Here is a 14,656-nt window from a genome sequence, read left to right as displayed (position 1 = left end):
GAGAAAATTGAGATTTGTCTGCTACAACCACCAGAGAATAGATATTTACATTTAAAATTTACAAATGTGTGTGCAAATATTTTCGTCCAAAATGAGTGGTCTCAAAAAGTTAAATCGGATAATTTCTTCGAGAAAATTTCTGATACGCACATGCTAAATTATATTAACAAAATACAAAAAGAAATGAAATAAAATAGAGCTACATGCATGATTATTTTTGCATTTGAATAAATATTTTCCTGGGTGTAAAACCTGAGAAATAAATTTTTTTGCACAATTGGTATGTTAAATTTCACAGATACGAAGAAATTAGGTTTTTATTAACGAGAAAAGCATTTTAAACCCATATTGATTCTTTACGAAAATTGTCCACAAAAAAATGACAACTAGTAAAGTTTAGTCCGCGGGCCACAAAAAAAGGCTTCGCGGGCCGGATGCGGCCCCCGGACTGCCAGTTGGAAACCCCTGGTCTAAAACAAATATCATTTTAACAAAGTGAATAATATATATTATAAATCAATGATTATCAAATTCAATAAGGTATGTTACAGATTGAATCATGTTAGATGCACTGAAGTGTGCCTTTACCAAAAAACAAGCATTTGTGGCTATATTAAAATTTTTGCAAACAAAAGGAAATTGGTGTTATAAAAAAGGAAAGATGTTTATGTACTTTTTTGTGAGTCTACTGCTAGAATCAGTGCATTTCATTAATCTTGTAAATTTCTGAAGATAGCAATTACTTTGACGTATGTGTACATTAGTGTACTGCAAATGGATGTCCTTGAGGTTTCTTGAATACACCTACAAGAATAAGAGGGGGTTTCACTCTAGCAACCCTTTCAACCTTTTTCTAAGAATGTTTCAGCCATTCTTTGTATTTCAGTTTTTCATTCTTTGTCATTCTTTGTATTTCAGTTTCCAGCAAATCAAAGCTGGAGTGCATATCGCACATAGAAAAAAGAGGAGCTATGAAAATCTTCAGAAAAGGTTGAAAACACTTTGCGTTAAGTTTTTAAACCAAAATCTAGACATCCCAGAATTTTTAAGTTCAATAGCTAATAATCTAAGAAAGAAAAACATGTAAATTTAAAAACTAACTAAATTTAAAACCCCTAAAAACTCAAAATTGTCAACATACAAAATTTTCATTCATTTCCAATTTCATATTAAAATCTGTATTCATTACTTTAGCTTATTAATTTTTTTGAATAGCTAAAAATGATACTACATGGCAGTTTTAAATAAAGCAAATTTTATATTTAAATATTCCTAAATGTAAGTTTTTAATTTTCTTTAACATCTAAAAGACATACCATTTAAAAAATTTATAAGATATTTTAACAATGATATGTAATACCTTCTTTGCAGAGTTTCATAGCAATGAACTATTTATGTTTTTGTATATTGTATATTTGTGAATTTGTATATTTTAAACATCGAAATCGTCATTATTTTACAAAAAAATAAAAAATTTTCCTCTAATGTATTCCAATCAAGTTATTTTTTAATTTTCTTGTGTTTTCAAAATATAATGTCATAAAAAATGATGTTTATAAATATATTGTTGTAAGCAGAAACAAAGTTCTCCATATAAGTCTAAGCTGAAGTTTTTAGAGGAATAGTTAAAAAAGTTGTCAACTACGTCATAAAAGGTTTGTGATATATTTTATTTTAAATTGAAAAAACTGATCTACTTATAAAACACATCTTATTTAATTCAACTTTATAAATATTAAAATAATTGAAATCTAATGAAAATGTAATAAAAATAATTACATATTTCAGGCAATATTACTGTATTATAAATTACTTTCTAGCAAATGCATAATGGATGCAAAATTTTTGTTCAAACTAATTGGAAATTGAATATAAATGAATCATAAAAAAAATAAAGAAAAATACATGAAAAAAAAAAACAAATCAAGCATACTAATTTTTTTTATATACTTATTAAAAAAGCAATCCTACTTTACTGAATGGTTTCTTTTTTTCTGGAAATTTCATAATTACAAATTAAAATATGTAAAAGACCAGATATTATAATACATATATACATTAAATGACTAATATATATTTAAGTATTAAAATAACATTCGATTCAATACGAACCAGCTGACTTAAATCATGATTAAATCAATGAAATCCTGCTAAAAATATTCAATAAGGTTTGCTTCTGATAAGTTTCCAGCATTTTGATTCTAATTTGCTCTTAAATATAGTACATTGAATAAATGTTAATTGTGAATGCAAATAAATGTGAAAAAAAATTCATTAATTATAATAACTACTACGTTGTAATGCAACGTTAAATAACCTTTTACGCTTCAATTAGTAAATTAATTACTAAAGATGTAAAGTAATTAAAATGATAGTTGTTACTGTTTAGATAATTTTTTAAGTTGTTCTTATTGCCAATTAAATAAATAAGAATTATTATCTATTTAAAGAGAGAAATAAGCGAATAACACCACCATTACCACCAATCAAATGCTCAAGAGCCGCACCGGGTTCGAATGCCAGAGCCGGCGGGTCAATATGAAGATGCACTCAGTTCGCACTGATCACAGTACTAATGTAAAATATCCTCTGTGGAAGACAGATTATGGGTTAGAGTTCACTTGCCGTCAGTCTAACCGTGGATGGTTTTCGTGGTTTACACTATATGTAACGCACATGCTTTTAAGTTCCATTGAAAAGTCCCCACGAAGGCAAATTTCTCCCAATGCTTGATCTAGGAGTTCTCTTTGTCTTCTGGGTTGAGTTCACTTTTATAAGACTACGTAATTGAACATTAGTAGCCTTTTAAAAGCAATTAAGACATTACAAATATTTATAATTTTTAACAAATTTTAAAAAATAATCGAAAATAATTTTTAGATTTATTCACTAAAATAATGAAAATAAAAAGTCACTAACAGAGAAAAAATCTTTAAGAGAAATGGCACCGAAAATTGAAGTTTTTAAAACCCAAAATATAAAAAAGAAAAATATGCTCTCGAATTCGATAGCAAATGATATTTAAACATTAACCAGATAGTGGATATAGAATGCTCTGCCTTGTTTATTGCAATATCTTTTTAGATAAATTATAATTTTGTCATATTTTAGGGTTTAAATTATAAATTCAATAGTTAGGGGATATTATGTTTTAATAAATCAAAAACTTTAAAAAAAATTTAAATCAAAAACTTTTTCTAAACTTCATTTTTTCCCCCAATATTGTAAACAAGAGGTGGCAAACAGTGGGTCAAGTAAGACCGTCAATGCATAAACCGATTCCCAAACATGTCATTGGTTAACTGAAACGGTTATGTGCTATGTTATCAATTGTAATTTATTACAAAATAAAAAAAAGCGAAAAATGAAAGAAAATGACACCTGTCAAAAAATACCTGTCAAAAAATTTCTATTAGAAGCGTTATAAGCGAAACACATTAATTTTACTCCCCCTCCCCTAAAAGTTTCATGTAGCCTGATAACACTTTTTCAATAGATAAGAGTCAAGATTCCCGGTAGAATCATGATCTTAGAAAATAAATAAACAATTTTATTGAACATTTTCATATTTAATTAACTTTTTAAGAATAAATGCATAAATAAGAAACAAAAGTTGGATAAAAAGCTCTTTGAACACGCGCGACACGCAAAAAAAACATGCGCGGAACAGCAAAAAGCGCTTCAATCCAATCTTCTCATTTAAAATATTTTCCCCTACAGAATTTTCCCTACACAGGTACCTTTTTTACCGGGACCTTTTTTTCCGGGGACCTTTTTTTCCGTACCTTTTTTTCCGGTACCTTTTTTTCCAGGTACCTTTTTTTCCGGGACCTTTTTTTCCGTACCTTTTTTTCCGGTACCTTTTTTTCCTAGAATCAGATTATTTAAACGTTAAAAGGCAATTGATTTCAATAACAAACTTTTATTTCGATAAAACTTAACAACAACGACGCTCTAAAACACAAATCGAAACTTATAGAACAGAATATATAAGAGTGAAAGTTATAGTTTATGATTTCAACGTACTCTAACAAGATAGATGGCGCTACATTCAAATTGAGAATTCAGTTGGTACATAGAGGGTACTACAACGTCTTGGCCGCTATCGTTGCGTCGACGATGACGCGGTCTCGCTCTCGCACACCGCTAGCTCACGGCGACGAGCAGGGCGGTTGCCGGTCGTCTGCTACTCAAATTTTTGCGCGGTTTCTGAAAACGGGACAATTATGCGTCCCACAGTCCATTTCGGGGACGCCGGGACTCGTAATTGTAAAAAGGGACAGTCCCGTTCAAAACGGGACGTCTGGTCACCTTAGGTATGAGCCAGTTGCAAAAAATCTTAATGCACATAAAGCCTATGAATGTAATAAACAGTTACGAATAGTAGCTCTTTTTAAATATTCCACGTTGCAAGTTAAATAGTACCTAAAAGTAATTTAGTTTTAAAGTTAATCTTTCTTACTGGAAATAATGTAAACAATACCTACAAGAATAAAAATTTCACTATTTGAAATGAAAATTTTTTTTTATTTCTTGAAAAGAATTAAGAAAAAAGTTTCACATAAGCATGTGAGATTGTGAAAACATTATTATTATTATATTTTTTTCTTGAAATTAAAGTTCAAAAACACTTTGTAATCATACCTTTTCCATATTGATTAAAAAAGGAAATACTTCGAAGTTAAATTTTTCTACCTTGTTTCGGAAATGAAAGAAACTAAAGGTAACTTTTTATTTACTTTTATTTTATTAATTTTACTTTTATTTTATAAAAAAGGTACTTTTTATTTTATTAATTTTAAAGCCAATAAAAATTACATCGTCTTAGTTTTTTTTTAAAAAATATGAAATAAAAAGCATAATTTAACAAGAAAATTGAGACAATTTCTGGTTATTGATCATCAATATTTATTATTTACAGAATAATCTAAAAAATAAAAAATTCTACAAAATTTTTAGTCAGAAAAAAATTAACATTTACAATTTTACCTACTAAGTTCATCAAATATACTAAACAACCCCAAAATTACCTATTTATTCGCATATAGCAAAGAAAAATTAAATTCAATTAATTTTATTTAACAAACAGAAGATAATTTATTTTAAATAGCATGAGCATATTTAAGTTGAACTTACTTGTGTTTCTACTGAAATCACGTTTCCTCGCCTTGCTTCTTTTTCCAAATTCATCTCTTAATTCCACTCATAAATACTGTACAAGATTTTTCGACAATCGAAAAAAATCTAAAAATACATCGTCATGAAGACTAAAAGCATCTTCTCTGTTACGATATATCGGTCTCCTCCGAAGACTTAGCCGAGTTAAATAATTAATTATCAATGCATTTCATGTGCTCGCCATTACTCGATTGAAAATACCAGTGGTTTTCGCGTCGACCGAAAAGAGCGTTCTAGATCAACTAAAACTTGCTTGGAATACCAAAAATCGAGCGATGGGCAGGAAAAGTAGAATATCAGATAAAGCGCCCCCTGGTGAGGCTTCCAAAAGCTCAAGTCGACTTCGAGCTCAGAATACCAGCCCTGGAGTATGCAGCGTGAGCACCTTTGCAGTTAATGCAGAGGAAGTGTCACTATGGTCAGAACCAGAGCATCGAGAACAAATAGGCTTGCTACGACAAGATGCTTTAGAGTGTCCAAACCTTTGACACTGAAAGCACCTTAATGGGTTTGGCACATAAAGTTTTTTTTAAGCATCTATTTTTATATAATTTTTATAACGCTTTTTTATGGTTAGACTGACAGGCCAGAGGCATAAAAAAAACTCCCAGTTTTAACGCCAACAAATTTAAATTGATGCCAGTGAATGCATACTAGCAAATGGATGCTAGAAGCATGGAAAGGGATTCAAAACTTTGCAAGTTAACGAAAAACACATCCAAAAATAAACCCGACCCCACAGTATCAACATAAAATTTTAAATAATCTGGCTGAAGATTTAAATCTTAAGGTCAAAAAGTTTGTTGGAAATTAAATGTTTAAATTAGTTCAAGAGAAAAAGGTTAAAAATATATTTGAAACACGCGTAATGAAACACTAAATAATAATTAATTATACACTTGTATTGTATATAGTTAATATAAATATATTAAATATGATATTTTGGAGCTACGTATTTTTAAACATTAAAAGATTATTATTTATCAAATTTGATTCTTCTCTAAATTAATTTTTTTTCAATAGTCAAGAGAACAGAATAATTGGACAAATGGAAAATAATAATTTCCTACAATAACTAGTACCATCATTGTTCTTCAGGCACTGTTTTCCATGAGCAACTAATTCTTCTTCAACTAATATGAATCATCATCTTCAGGATAAATATTCTACTAACACTGTCTTCCGCCAACTAAAACAGCTTTCTCGATAGTGCTCACCTTTCACCACGACAAAGTTGATGTTTTGAAGAGGATACCCTAAATGATATTAATTGGCTACTAAAACGTGTAGCGAATTTGTAGGATTCCTCCTCTTCTGGGGTTTCACCTACTGACCACTGGAGAGAGTCGGGTTAAAGACCCAAGTTAACGAGTTCCTCCCCTCCAGTACACTATCACTGCTGCAGATGGTTTATTTTCTTAGGACAGTTTCTTCTTCCTCTGCCTATGTTTTCCCTGTCCTCTTCGGATTCTGACAGAATCTTTCACTGTAAAAGGTTCGAGGCAATTATTGCATGTTGGGGCAGTTTCATTTAAAATTAAATATTTATGCGTTAAACGAGTATGACCAATTCGCAATCTGTTAATGAGGACTTGTGATTTTCTGTTTTGGTAACATGGGGTAAATGGTTTAAGTCAGGGGTCTCCAAACTACGGCCCGAGGGCCACATCCGGCCCGCTGACAGATTTTGTCCGGCCCGCGGAGAGCTAGCATACTTGAAAACTCCTTTTAGAGAACATATTTTTTATAGCAAATTAAATTTAGTTTACTGAAGTGTTCTAATTTTATGTTGAATATTTATTAATATGACATCTACATTGATATGGTCATGGGCTAACTACTCATAACGTTGTTGTAGGCTTATTGTTATTGTTTTTGTGATAAGTTGGATAAAGAAACACAGAATTGTAATGAGTAAAGACATGTATAATATGCAGAAAATTTAACTTCAGTATATAATAACTAACAAATTATTGAAATCAATCCAACTAACATTTTATACATTTTAAATAAAAACATAACTTATAACAAGCATAATGACATATGAAATACTAATGAGATTTATGTAATTGAGATTTTACACTGACAATAGTTTGTAGTTGTGGACTAATTTTACTTGTACCAATTATTAAAAGAGATTTAAGATGCTCATCAGTTAATTTAGATCTGTAAACATTTTTTGTGTACTTCATTTTGGAGAAGGTCTTCTCACACAAATAAGTAGTACCAAAAACAGAAAACAGCCCACGAGCAAATTTATGCAAATTATCAAATTGTGTCAGTGGAAGACTTATAAAATTCCAACAAAGATTAGTTTTGATATTTGTTCTTAATTATATCACTGCACTGTAGATCAATCATTTCCATTTGAAGTTCCGGGGCTAGGGTTTCAATGTCAGTATCAAAAGGATTCTGAAAAATCTTAATTTGATTCGCAATGGCATCAAAGTCCGAGAAACGAGTATCAAAATTTATTTTCAAAGCACTCAAAGTTTCGATTGCAAAATCGATAGGAAGCTCAGTCTCAGTGGTGTGGCTGAATATTTCACATGTTTTAAAATGTGAAAAACATTTACTTCGTAGTTGTGATTGAAACAGTATCAATTTCTTCCGGAATGATTTGATATTAGTGTATAAATCAGGAAGATGCTGGTTTTCTCCTTGCAATCTCAAATTCAGCTTGCGATGCTTTTCATTCAAAAAAATTTCGATCACTGCTCGAAGTTCAAAAAAGCGCTGAAGGACTTTCCCACAACTAAGCCAACGTACGGCAGTATGATAAGGTAAGTCATTTTCTCCAATCTCTGCAATAAATTGTCGGAATTGTCGGTGATTCAGCCCAAAAGATCTGATAAAATTAACAGTTGATATGACTGGTTTCAGAACTTCAGACATATCCAAACATTTTCCGCACAAAGACTGTTAATGAATGATACAGTGTAAGACTAATGGTTTTGAACCACCGTCATTTTCTACAGCCTTTGACACAAGAGCAACCACTCCTTTATCTTTCCCACTCATGTTTTTGCCTCCATCAGTTGTAATACATTTCAAGTTTTTCCATCGAAGGTTCTTTTGATTAATGGCCATTTCAACTCCTTTATATTTGTTTATTGTAAGGAAAACAATGATCAAAGAGTATAGAAAAATGTTAATTGCTTAAAGTAATAAATTTAATCTTTTGCGCCTTGTTGATAACTTATTTACAATTTCATCGGAATCCAATTGCACCGCCAAGTCACGATGCACACTCAGAAGAGCAAGGTCAGTCAGTCTCTCATCTCCCATCGTATTTCTGAGATAGGTTTTTAATCTCTTTAGAGTGGAGAAACTTCTTTCTGGAGTCGCGGTGGAAACCGGAAGTGTTGCCAAAATACCCAGCAACGTTCTTGTCGGAGGGGAAAACTGTTGATCGCACTGATCATCTTTGCTATAATATACAACAAAGAGACACTTTGTCAAGTTTGTCACAGCAAGTTGAGTTTGTATCTGTTTATAATACTTGTGATTTCGCTTCAAACTGTATTGTCCGTCACTGAATTTTAGACAAAAACTGTTACCACGAGTCGCATGAATTTCTTCTAGAGTCAAGTTTTTTACATTATGAATGCACTTAATTTTTATGAGCATCACATCATCTTCTTTGAACAGAAGTCCATCTGGTGAGGCAGATAAGAAGGGGTACAAAGGACTCAACACTAAACCTGTTCTACGAACAGTATACCCAGTGTATTTTTTTTTCAATCGTACCACGAACATAACTCTCTTGATTCTGTCCATTAGAGACTGCAGCAATTTGAGATAAGTCTTTTCTTTTTTTTATTAAAGATGTTCTCCGCCAATCTTTCAAAATCTGATCTGCGAACCAAAATAGAATGGACACTCGTAGAAGTAATATATTTTAATCTCAATTGCATCCATTCATCAGAATCTTGTCTCATTGTTTTTTTTTTTTTTTTTTTCATATCTGTCATGAATTCTATCGTATGAATGTAATGTTGATGAAACAATATTAGATCTTCCATAGTTTTTATGCTATTAGTGCCAATCACAGAGCTAGAATCACCAGCAAAAGCGACAGCAGGTAGTGGGATGGTTCTAATGTACATCAAGACCTCACTAACATTTGTACATTTAAATAAAGCAATGTTAAAATCCTTTAAGGCTCCCCAATTAAAGTCTTTATTTTTCAATTCACATACCACATTCTTGCCAAACACTTCAGATGCTCGCTTTGGTTGCAGCTTAATCGGCTTAGGCTGGTGCCAGATCTGTAGTCGCTCTGTCGGGGCAGCATACAGCTCCGTCTTAGAATAGTCCTCGACTGCATGTAAAAGGGCAAAGACATGTTTGCAACCAGAAGGTTCTTTTCCAGCCTTACAGGAGCAGCAGGCAGTTAAAATCTGAATAGAAGAAATGAAAACATTTTTAGAATGGAAGATGTTGAATGTTAAAATTATACAACAGGTATTTCAACTGAAATTGCCAATTTCAATAAAACTAATCTAATAAAAATGAAATACTTTGCTTCAATTTGGTCCTATTTATGCAATAAGTTTTGCTTCCAACAAAGAAATCTCATTCACTTTGTTTCACAAGTTATTATTGTTAAATAAGTTTAACAGTAGAAATAATAAGTTTTAGAAACTGTTTTAATATACAAATTATGTAAAAAACTGGTAGAATAACTTTGACTTAAAGATTGCATATAACAATAGTATATGAATTATCTATGAAACAAAACAGTTTAAATTTCTCTCTTTCATTCTGTAATAAATTTATTTTCATATCATTAATCCTTAATATTACACTTGCATGATCTATATGGTCAACTACAATTGCCAAGGTGCCAAAGAGATTTCAAACTTGCAATTTTTAAAAAACAAAAGAAAAAAAAAGTAGATGTTTGCCTGGGGGGTGGCTACGAGTTTTAACATTTGAGTTGATCCCTTTGTATGATGTCTTTTTTAGTTTCTAGCGGTCTACTACCCAGAAGTTGCCAAAAAATTATTCTGCTGCACATCATGATACAGAAATCTACCCAAGTAATTTTCTGTTTAGTCTCATTTTATTTCTGTAATCAACCTAAATATGTGTGCAAATGAAATTATTAAAAACAGGCATTTATAAACTCTAAATCTAACAGATTTGTTAATTTCAATAACTAAAGCAAACTAAACATAAAATTGTATAGCACAAAAGTTAGCACTACTGTAAGGTATAAAGCTATTTGAATACTTTTCATATCGCAGGTGCAAGCGAAAAAATTACCAATTTAAACTTACTAAGTGAATGCAAACTCAATTTTCTTTTTAAATTTTGGCGATGTCTATTAAAAAAAACTAAGTAAATACATAAAATAATCTAATTTACTTGCGCCAGCGAAAGGGAAAGGTACTATTTGTTATTTTTTTTATTAATAATGAAAAAAACTTACTTTACAATCAGATGAAATTTTAACTTTACTGTTGTAGACTACCTTCTTCTTCATCTCGGCCTTCACTGTAACAAATATTTCAAAGGATTGGTTCTCAATGTCTTCAACAAAAGAAATTTTGCTAACAAATTTTTTGTTAAACATCATAGAACCTTTCTTTATTTTTGTAACAACACTAGTATTACCAGTTAGAGCTGGGAAGTGCTCTGCATATTCTAAGATCGAGAAACTCGTAAAATCCACCAAATATAATGGTTTATCAACAATCGAAGAAGCCATGAAGCACTAATTAAACTAGCAATACTTACTAAAATCTAAGCTATATAAATTACAAACTAATGAACTATCGCTAACTATGCTATAAGTACCTAAAAACTAACTCTAAATAAGAATCTAAAACTAAATTATTCTAACCTTAATACCTATTCTAATAATTAAACTAAATGTAAATAACAAATTTTAATCTCATATGCTAGTAAAAAGAACTTAATTAATTTAACAATAACTAATTTTGCTTCATAAACTCCACGTTGAATTCTATGAGAACCATATGTAAACAAACGCTAGACCGTATGAATCACGTGATATCTACAATCAGGTCCTCTAGCTGTGAAGGGACCCCATTGCACCGCCAAGTCACGATGCACACTCAGTAGAGCAAGTCCAGTCAGTCTCTTATCTCCCATCTTATTTCTGAGATAGGTTTTTAATCTCTTTAGAGTGGAGAAACTTCTTTCTGGTGTCGCGGTGGAAACCGGAAGTGTTGCCAAAATACCCAGCAACGTTCTTGTCAGAAGGAAAAACTGTTGATCGAGAGTTTCGAGAACAGTGACCGGTTTTTCGGATATTGATTCCCAGTGTTTGCTCCATATGTCATATTCACTAAGAAATGTGTTTCCTTCACTTTCGCTAGAAAGGTTATTGCTACTTTTTTCAGACTTTCTTTTGTTTTGTCATCAGTTTTAGTTTTCTCGGGTAGAAGCAGTTGAATGCCTTCTATAGCGTCTTCATGTGGTTTGAAACGAGCATCTAGTTCGGTTCTATAAACGGATAAAACACATTTCGCCAGTAGTACATTTCGGCAGTTTCTCCAGGTGCATTGCTGCGTTGGGACGCTCTTGCAGCCATTCTTGGGACAACTATTTTGTTCGAGCTCATTCTCTTTGTTTCCTCAAAAAGTATGGAGAATTGTGTCTCGTTTCTAATGCTTTCTATGGTTGTTCTGACAATTTTCGCATAACTGCAAGTGGCGATTAAATCAACATTCACCTTCTGCATCACCTTAATCAAATTTACAGTATACGAAAACACTTTTCTGAGTATGACCAAAGATACTATAAATTGCTATTGTCCACAGCTGTCTGCAGTTGAAACGCTTGTGTGGCCACGTCTGAACTACCAGTGCTTCGAAGTGTTTCAAGCGTTGCACGTGCAACGGGTAGCATTTCTGCTAACCTTTAGACAGCCACATGTTTTTCAGTCCAACGTGTTTCACAAAGGCCGATAAGGATGGAATGTTCGAAGTTGTTTTCATCGGCAATTTTCTTTAATTAACCATCCCGTAGTGGAGATTTTCGGAAGAAGTTTATTACGAATTTTATAGTTCCTAGAGAGTTCCTTATCATAGGTACTTCACATGAATGAGCTTATACTAAGTTCAGTACATGAGCCACGCAATGTACGAATTGAGCTTTTGGATACTGATCTGCAATTATTGTTCTCACACCTCGTAATCGACCACTCATCACTGCAGCGCCATCATATCCTTGCCCTAATCTCCCCTGAGGGGGTTTACCTTCTTTAGGTAAATACAGGGAGTCACGCCCCGGGGTACCCTAGTGATCTATCCTCCCTTCCGTTTCCTCTCCCTTTTCTCGTACTTTCTCCTTTCTCTTCCCCCTTGACGTGGTTGCCGAATTTACTGGTAAAGGCTTTTTGTCTGTGTTCGATTACCACCCTGTTGTATCGAACCCAGATGGGAAGAGACCACCCGCGTGTTTGCCGTGCGTGGAGACCCGTGTCCCTGGAAAAGGGGATCCTGGCAGTTGAGGGGCATCTTGGTACCCCAATACACTGCTTTGGCCCGTGCTTCAGGTAAACGGGAGGTGCATATTAGCCTGTGTGCATCAATCGGCTGATCACAATCGTCATCTGTTGACTAGGGTCAGGGCCGGGGTCATCTACTGGGCATCTCGTTAAGGGTGGAGGCTGCCTCAGGGGTGACTCACGGTCGTATAACTATCGGTCAGCATCGGTGTTGAGTAACAAGCTGGTGGCAACATCAACTTGTTATTTGCATCCCCTAAGTTGGACTCCGTGGTGGGTGGTGCCGCTGATAGTGGAAGTTAGTTTTGCTTTCTATGGACGAAAATGAACAGGTGTTCAGTTCCGCACACCAAAACAAAAACAGCGGAACACCCTCAACACCATATGAAAACGCACGATATTTTATTATCACTTTGAAAAATCCAACTATACCCAACACTTCATTCACTAACATTTCACCATTTCTCATTCACAAGGCTCTTCTTTCGTTTCTGGGAGAAGTAGCCTCTGTGAAGAAGATACGTTCTGGTGACCTATTAGTTGAAGTTTCCTCCTCAAAACAAGCTACTGCCCTAGCCACATGCACAACCATGTGCTCATTCAATGTAACTGTTACACCTCACAGATCACTAAATACTTCTCGCGGTGTGATATCAGAATCAGATTTCGTAAATGATACAGAAGAAATGATATTAGAAATTCTACAAAGTCAAAATGTCTCATCTGTCAGAAGGATTAAGATTCGCAGGGATGGTAAGCTCATCCCTACGAAACACCTTATCCTCACGTTTGACTCATCTAATTTACCATCTGAAGTCAAAATGGCCTGGATTAACTGCCCGGTCCGACCTTATATCCCAAATCCTTTGCGTTGCTATCAATGCCAAAGGTTTGGGCATTCTAAAACATCTTGCCGAGGTCGACCGGTGTGTGCCCGTTGCTCAAGTACAGACCATGAAGACACTTCTTGCGAGCTGCCACCTCTTTGCATCAATTGCAAGGGTGATCATGCAGCTTACGCCAGAAGTTGTCCGAAATGGTCACTAGAAAAGGAAATTCAGACAATCAAAGTATTGCAAAACCTATCATTTAACGAAGCCCGTCGAATAGTTACGGCCCGCACTCCCCGTCCGGGTGTATCCTATTCAACGGCAGCTAAAACTTCATATTGCTCAGTAAGTGCACAGACAGATCCCTCAATATCATCTACCTCACAGCAAACAAAACAAAAACCACAATTTAATTTTACCGGACCCTCTACTTCTCGCAGACCTGCATCTAAATCTCCACCTCCGAAAACATCTCGATTGAAATCCCCAGAAAAGCCTCGTCCTGCCTTAAAGCAGCGTCCGAATGTAAAGTTGCCACCTAGCCAAAAACCAGGTATTCCTAAAAAGAATAAAGACCCAAAATTTATACAGATCATTAAAAAGTCCACTTCAGATATCTTACAGAAGATGGACACAGAAATAACACTACATCCATCGGATGACGAATCGGTTTTCGACGACCCACCGATGGATGTTGCGTCTAAGTCAAATTTTAAATCCAAAGGGTAATGGCAAATTCCATTATCTCTTGGAATTGTCGCAGTGTGCGAAACAAAATCTCTGACATCAGAGATTTAATTTGTAAATATCACCCATCATGTTTTGCAATCCAAGAAACTCATTTAACATCATCTGATAATTTTAATGTGCGTAGCTATATATGTTACCGAAACGATCATGAAGGTAGTAGACCTAATGGTGGTGTCGCTATTTTAACATCAACAAGTTTTCCATCAACTCACCTTTTATTGTCAACGTCATTACAGGCTGTTGCAGTTAAGGTTCATCTAAACATTATCATTACAGTCTGTTCCATTTACATACCTCCACATGCTTCCGTTTCACAACATGATTTAAACTCATTAATTCATCAATTACCTCCGCCTTTTATTTTGCTTGGAGATTTTAATGGCCACAGCTATTTATGGGGTAGTTCCGACACAAA

General features: G+C 33.7%; 2 protein-coding genes across 2 annotated transcripts; both read right to left on the bottom strand.

Moving 5' to 3' along the window:
- Positions 1 to 6,224: 6,224 nt before the first annotated feature.
- LOC122273035 (uncharacterized) lies at positions 6,225 to 11,182 on the bottom strand. Its single transcript, XM_087166598.1, has 3 exons — positions 10,616 to 11,182; positions 8,597 to 9,581; positions 6,225 to 6,305 (listed from the first exon to the last, which is right to left on the bottom strand). Exons 1-2 carry the CDS (start codon positions 10,892 to 10,894, stop codon positions 8,958 to 8,960), a joined length of 903 nt encoding a protein of 300 aa, XP_087022724.1. The 5' UTR covers positions 10,895 to 11,182; the 3' UTR covers positions 6,225 to 6,305; positions 8,597 to 8,957.
- Positions 7,489 to 8,073, bottom strand: LOC147808115 (general transcription factor II-I repeat domain-containing protein 2B-like). The gene has a single exon (XM_087166887.1). The coding sequence runs from the start codon at positions 8,071 to 8,073 to the stop codon at positions 7,489 to 7,491; it is 585 nt and encodes a 194-aa protein (XP_087023013.1).
- Positions 11,183 to 14,656: the final 3,474 nt, after the last annotated feature.

Source organism: Parasteatoda tepidariorum, chromosome 6, assembly GCF_982258835.1.
Source record: "Parasteatoda tepidariorum strain Cologne lab strain chromosome 6, Ptep-v5.0, whole genome shotgun sequence".
Lineage (NCBI taxonomy): Eukaryota > Metazoa > Arthropoda > Arachnida > Araneae > Theridiidae > Parasteatoda > Parasteatoda tepidariorum.
This window is presented reverse-complemented; position numbering and strand designations above follow the sequence as displayed.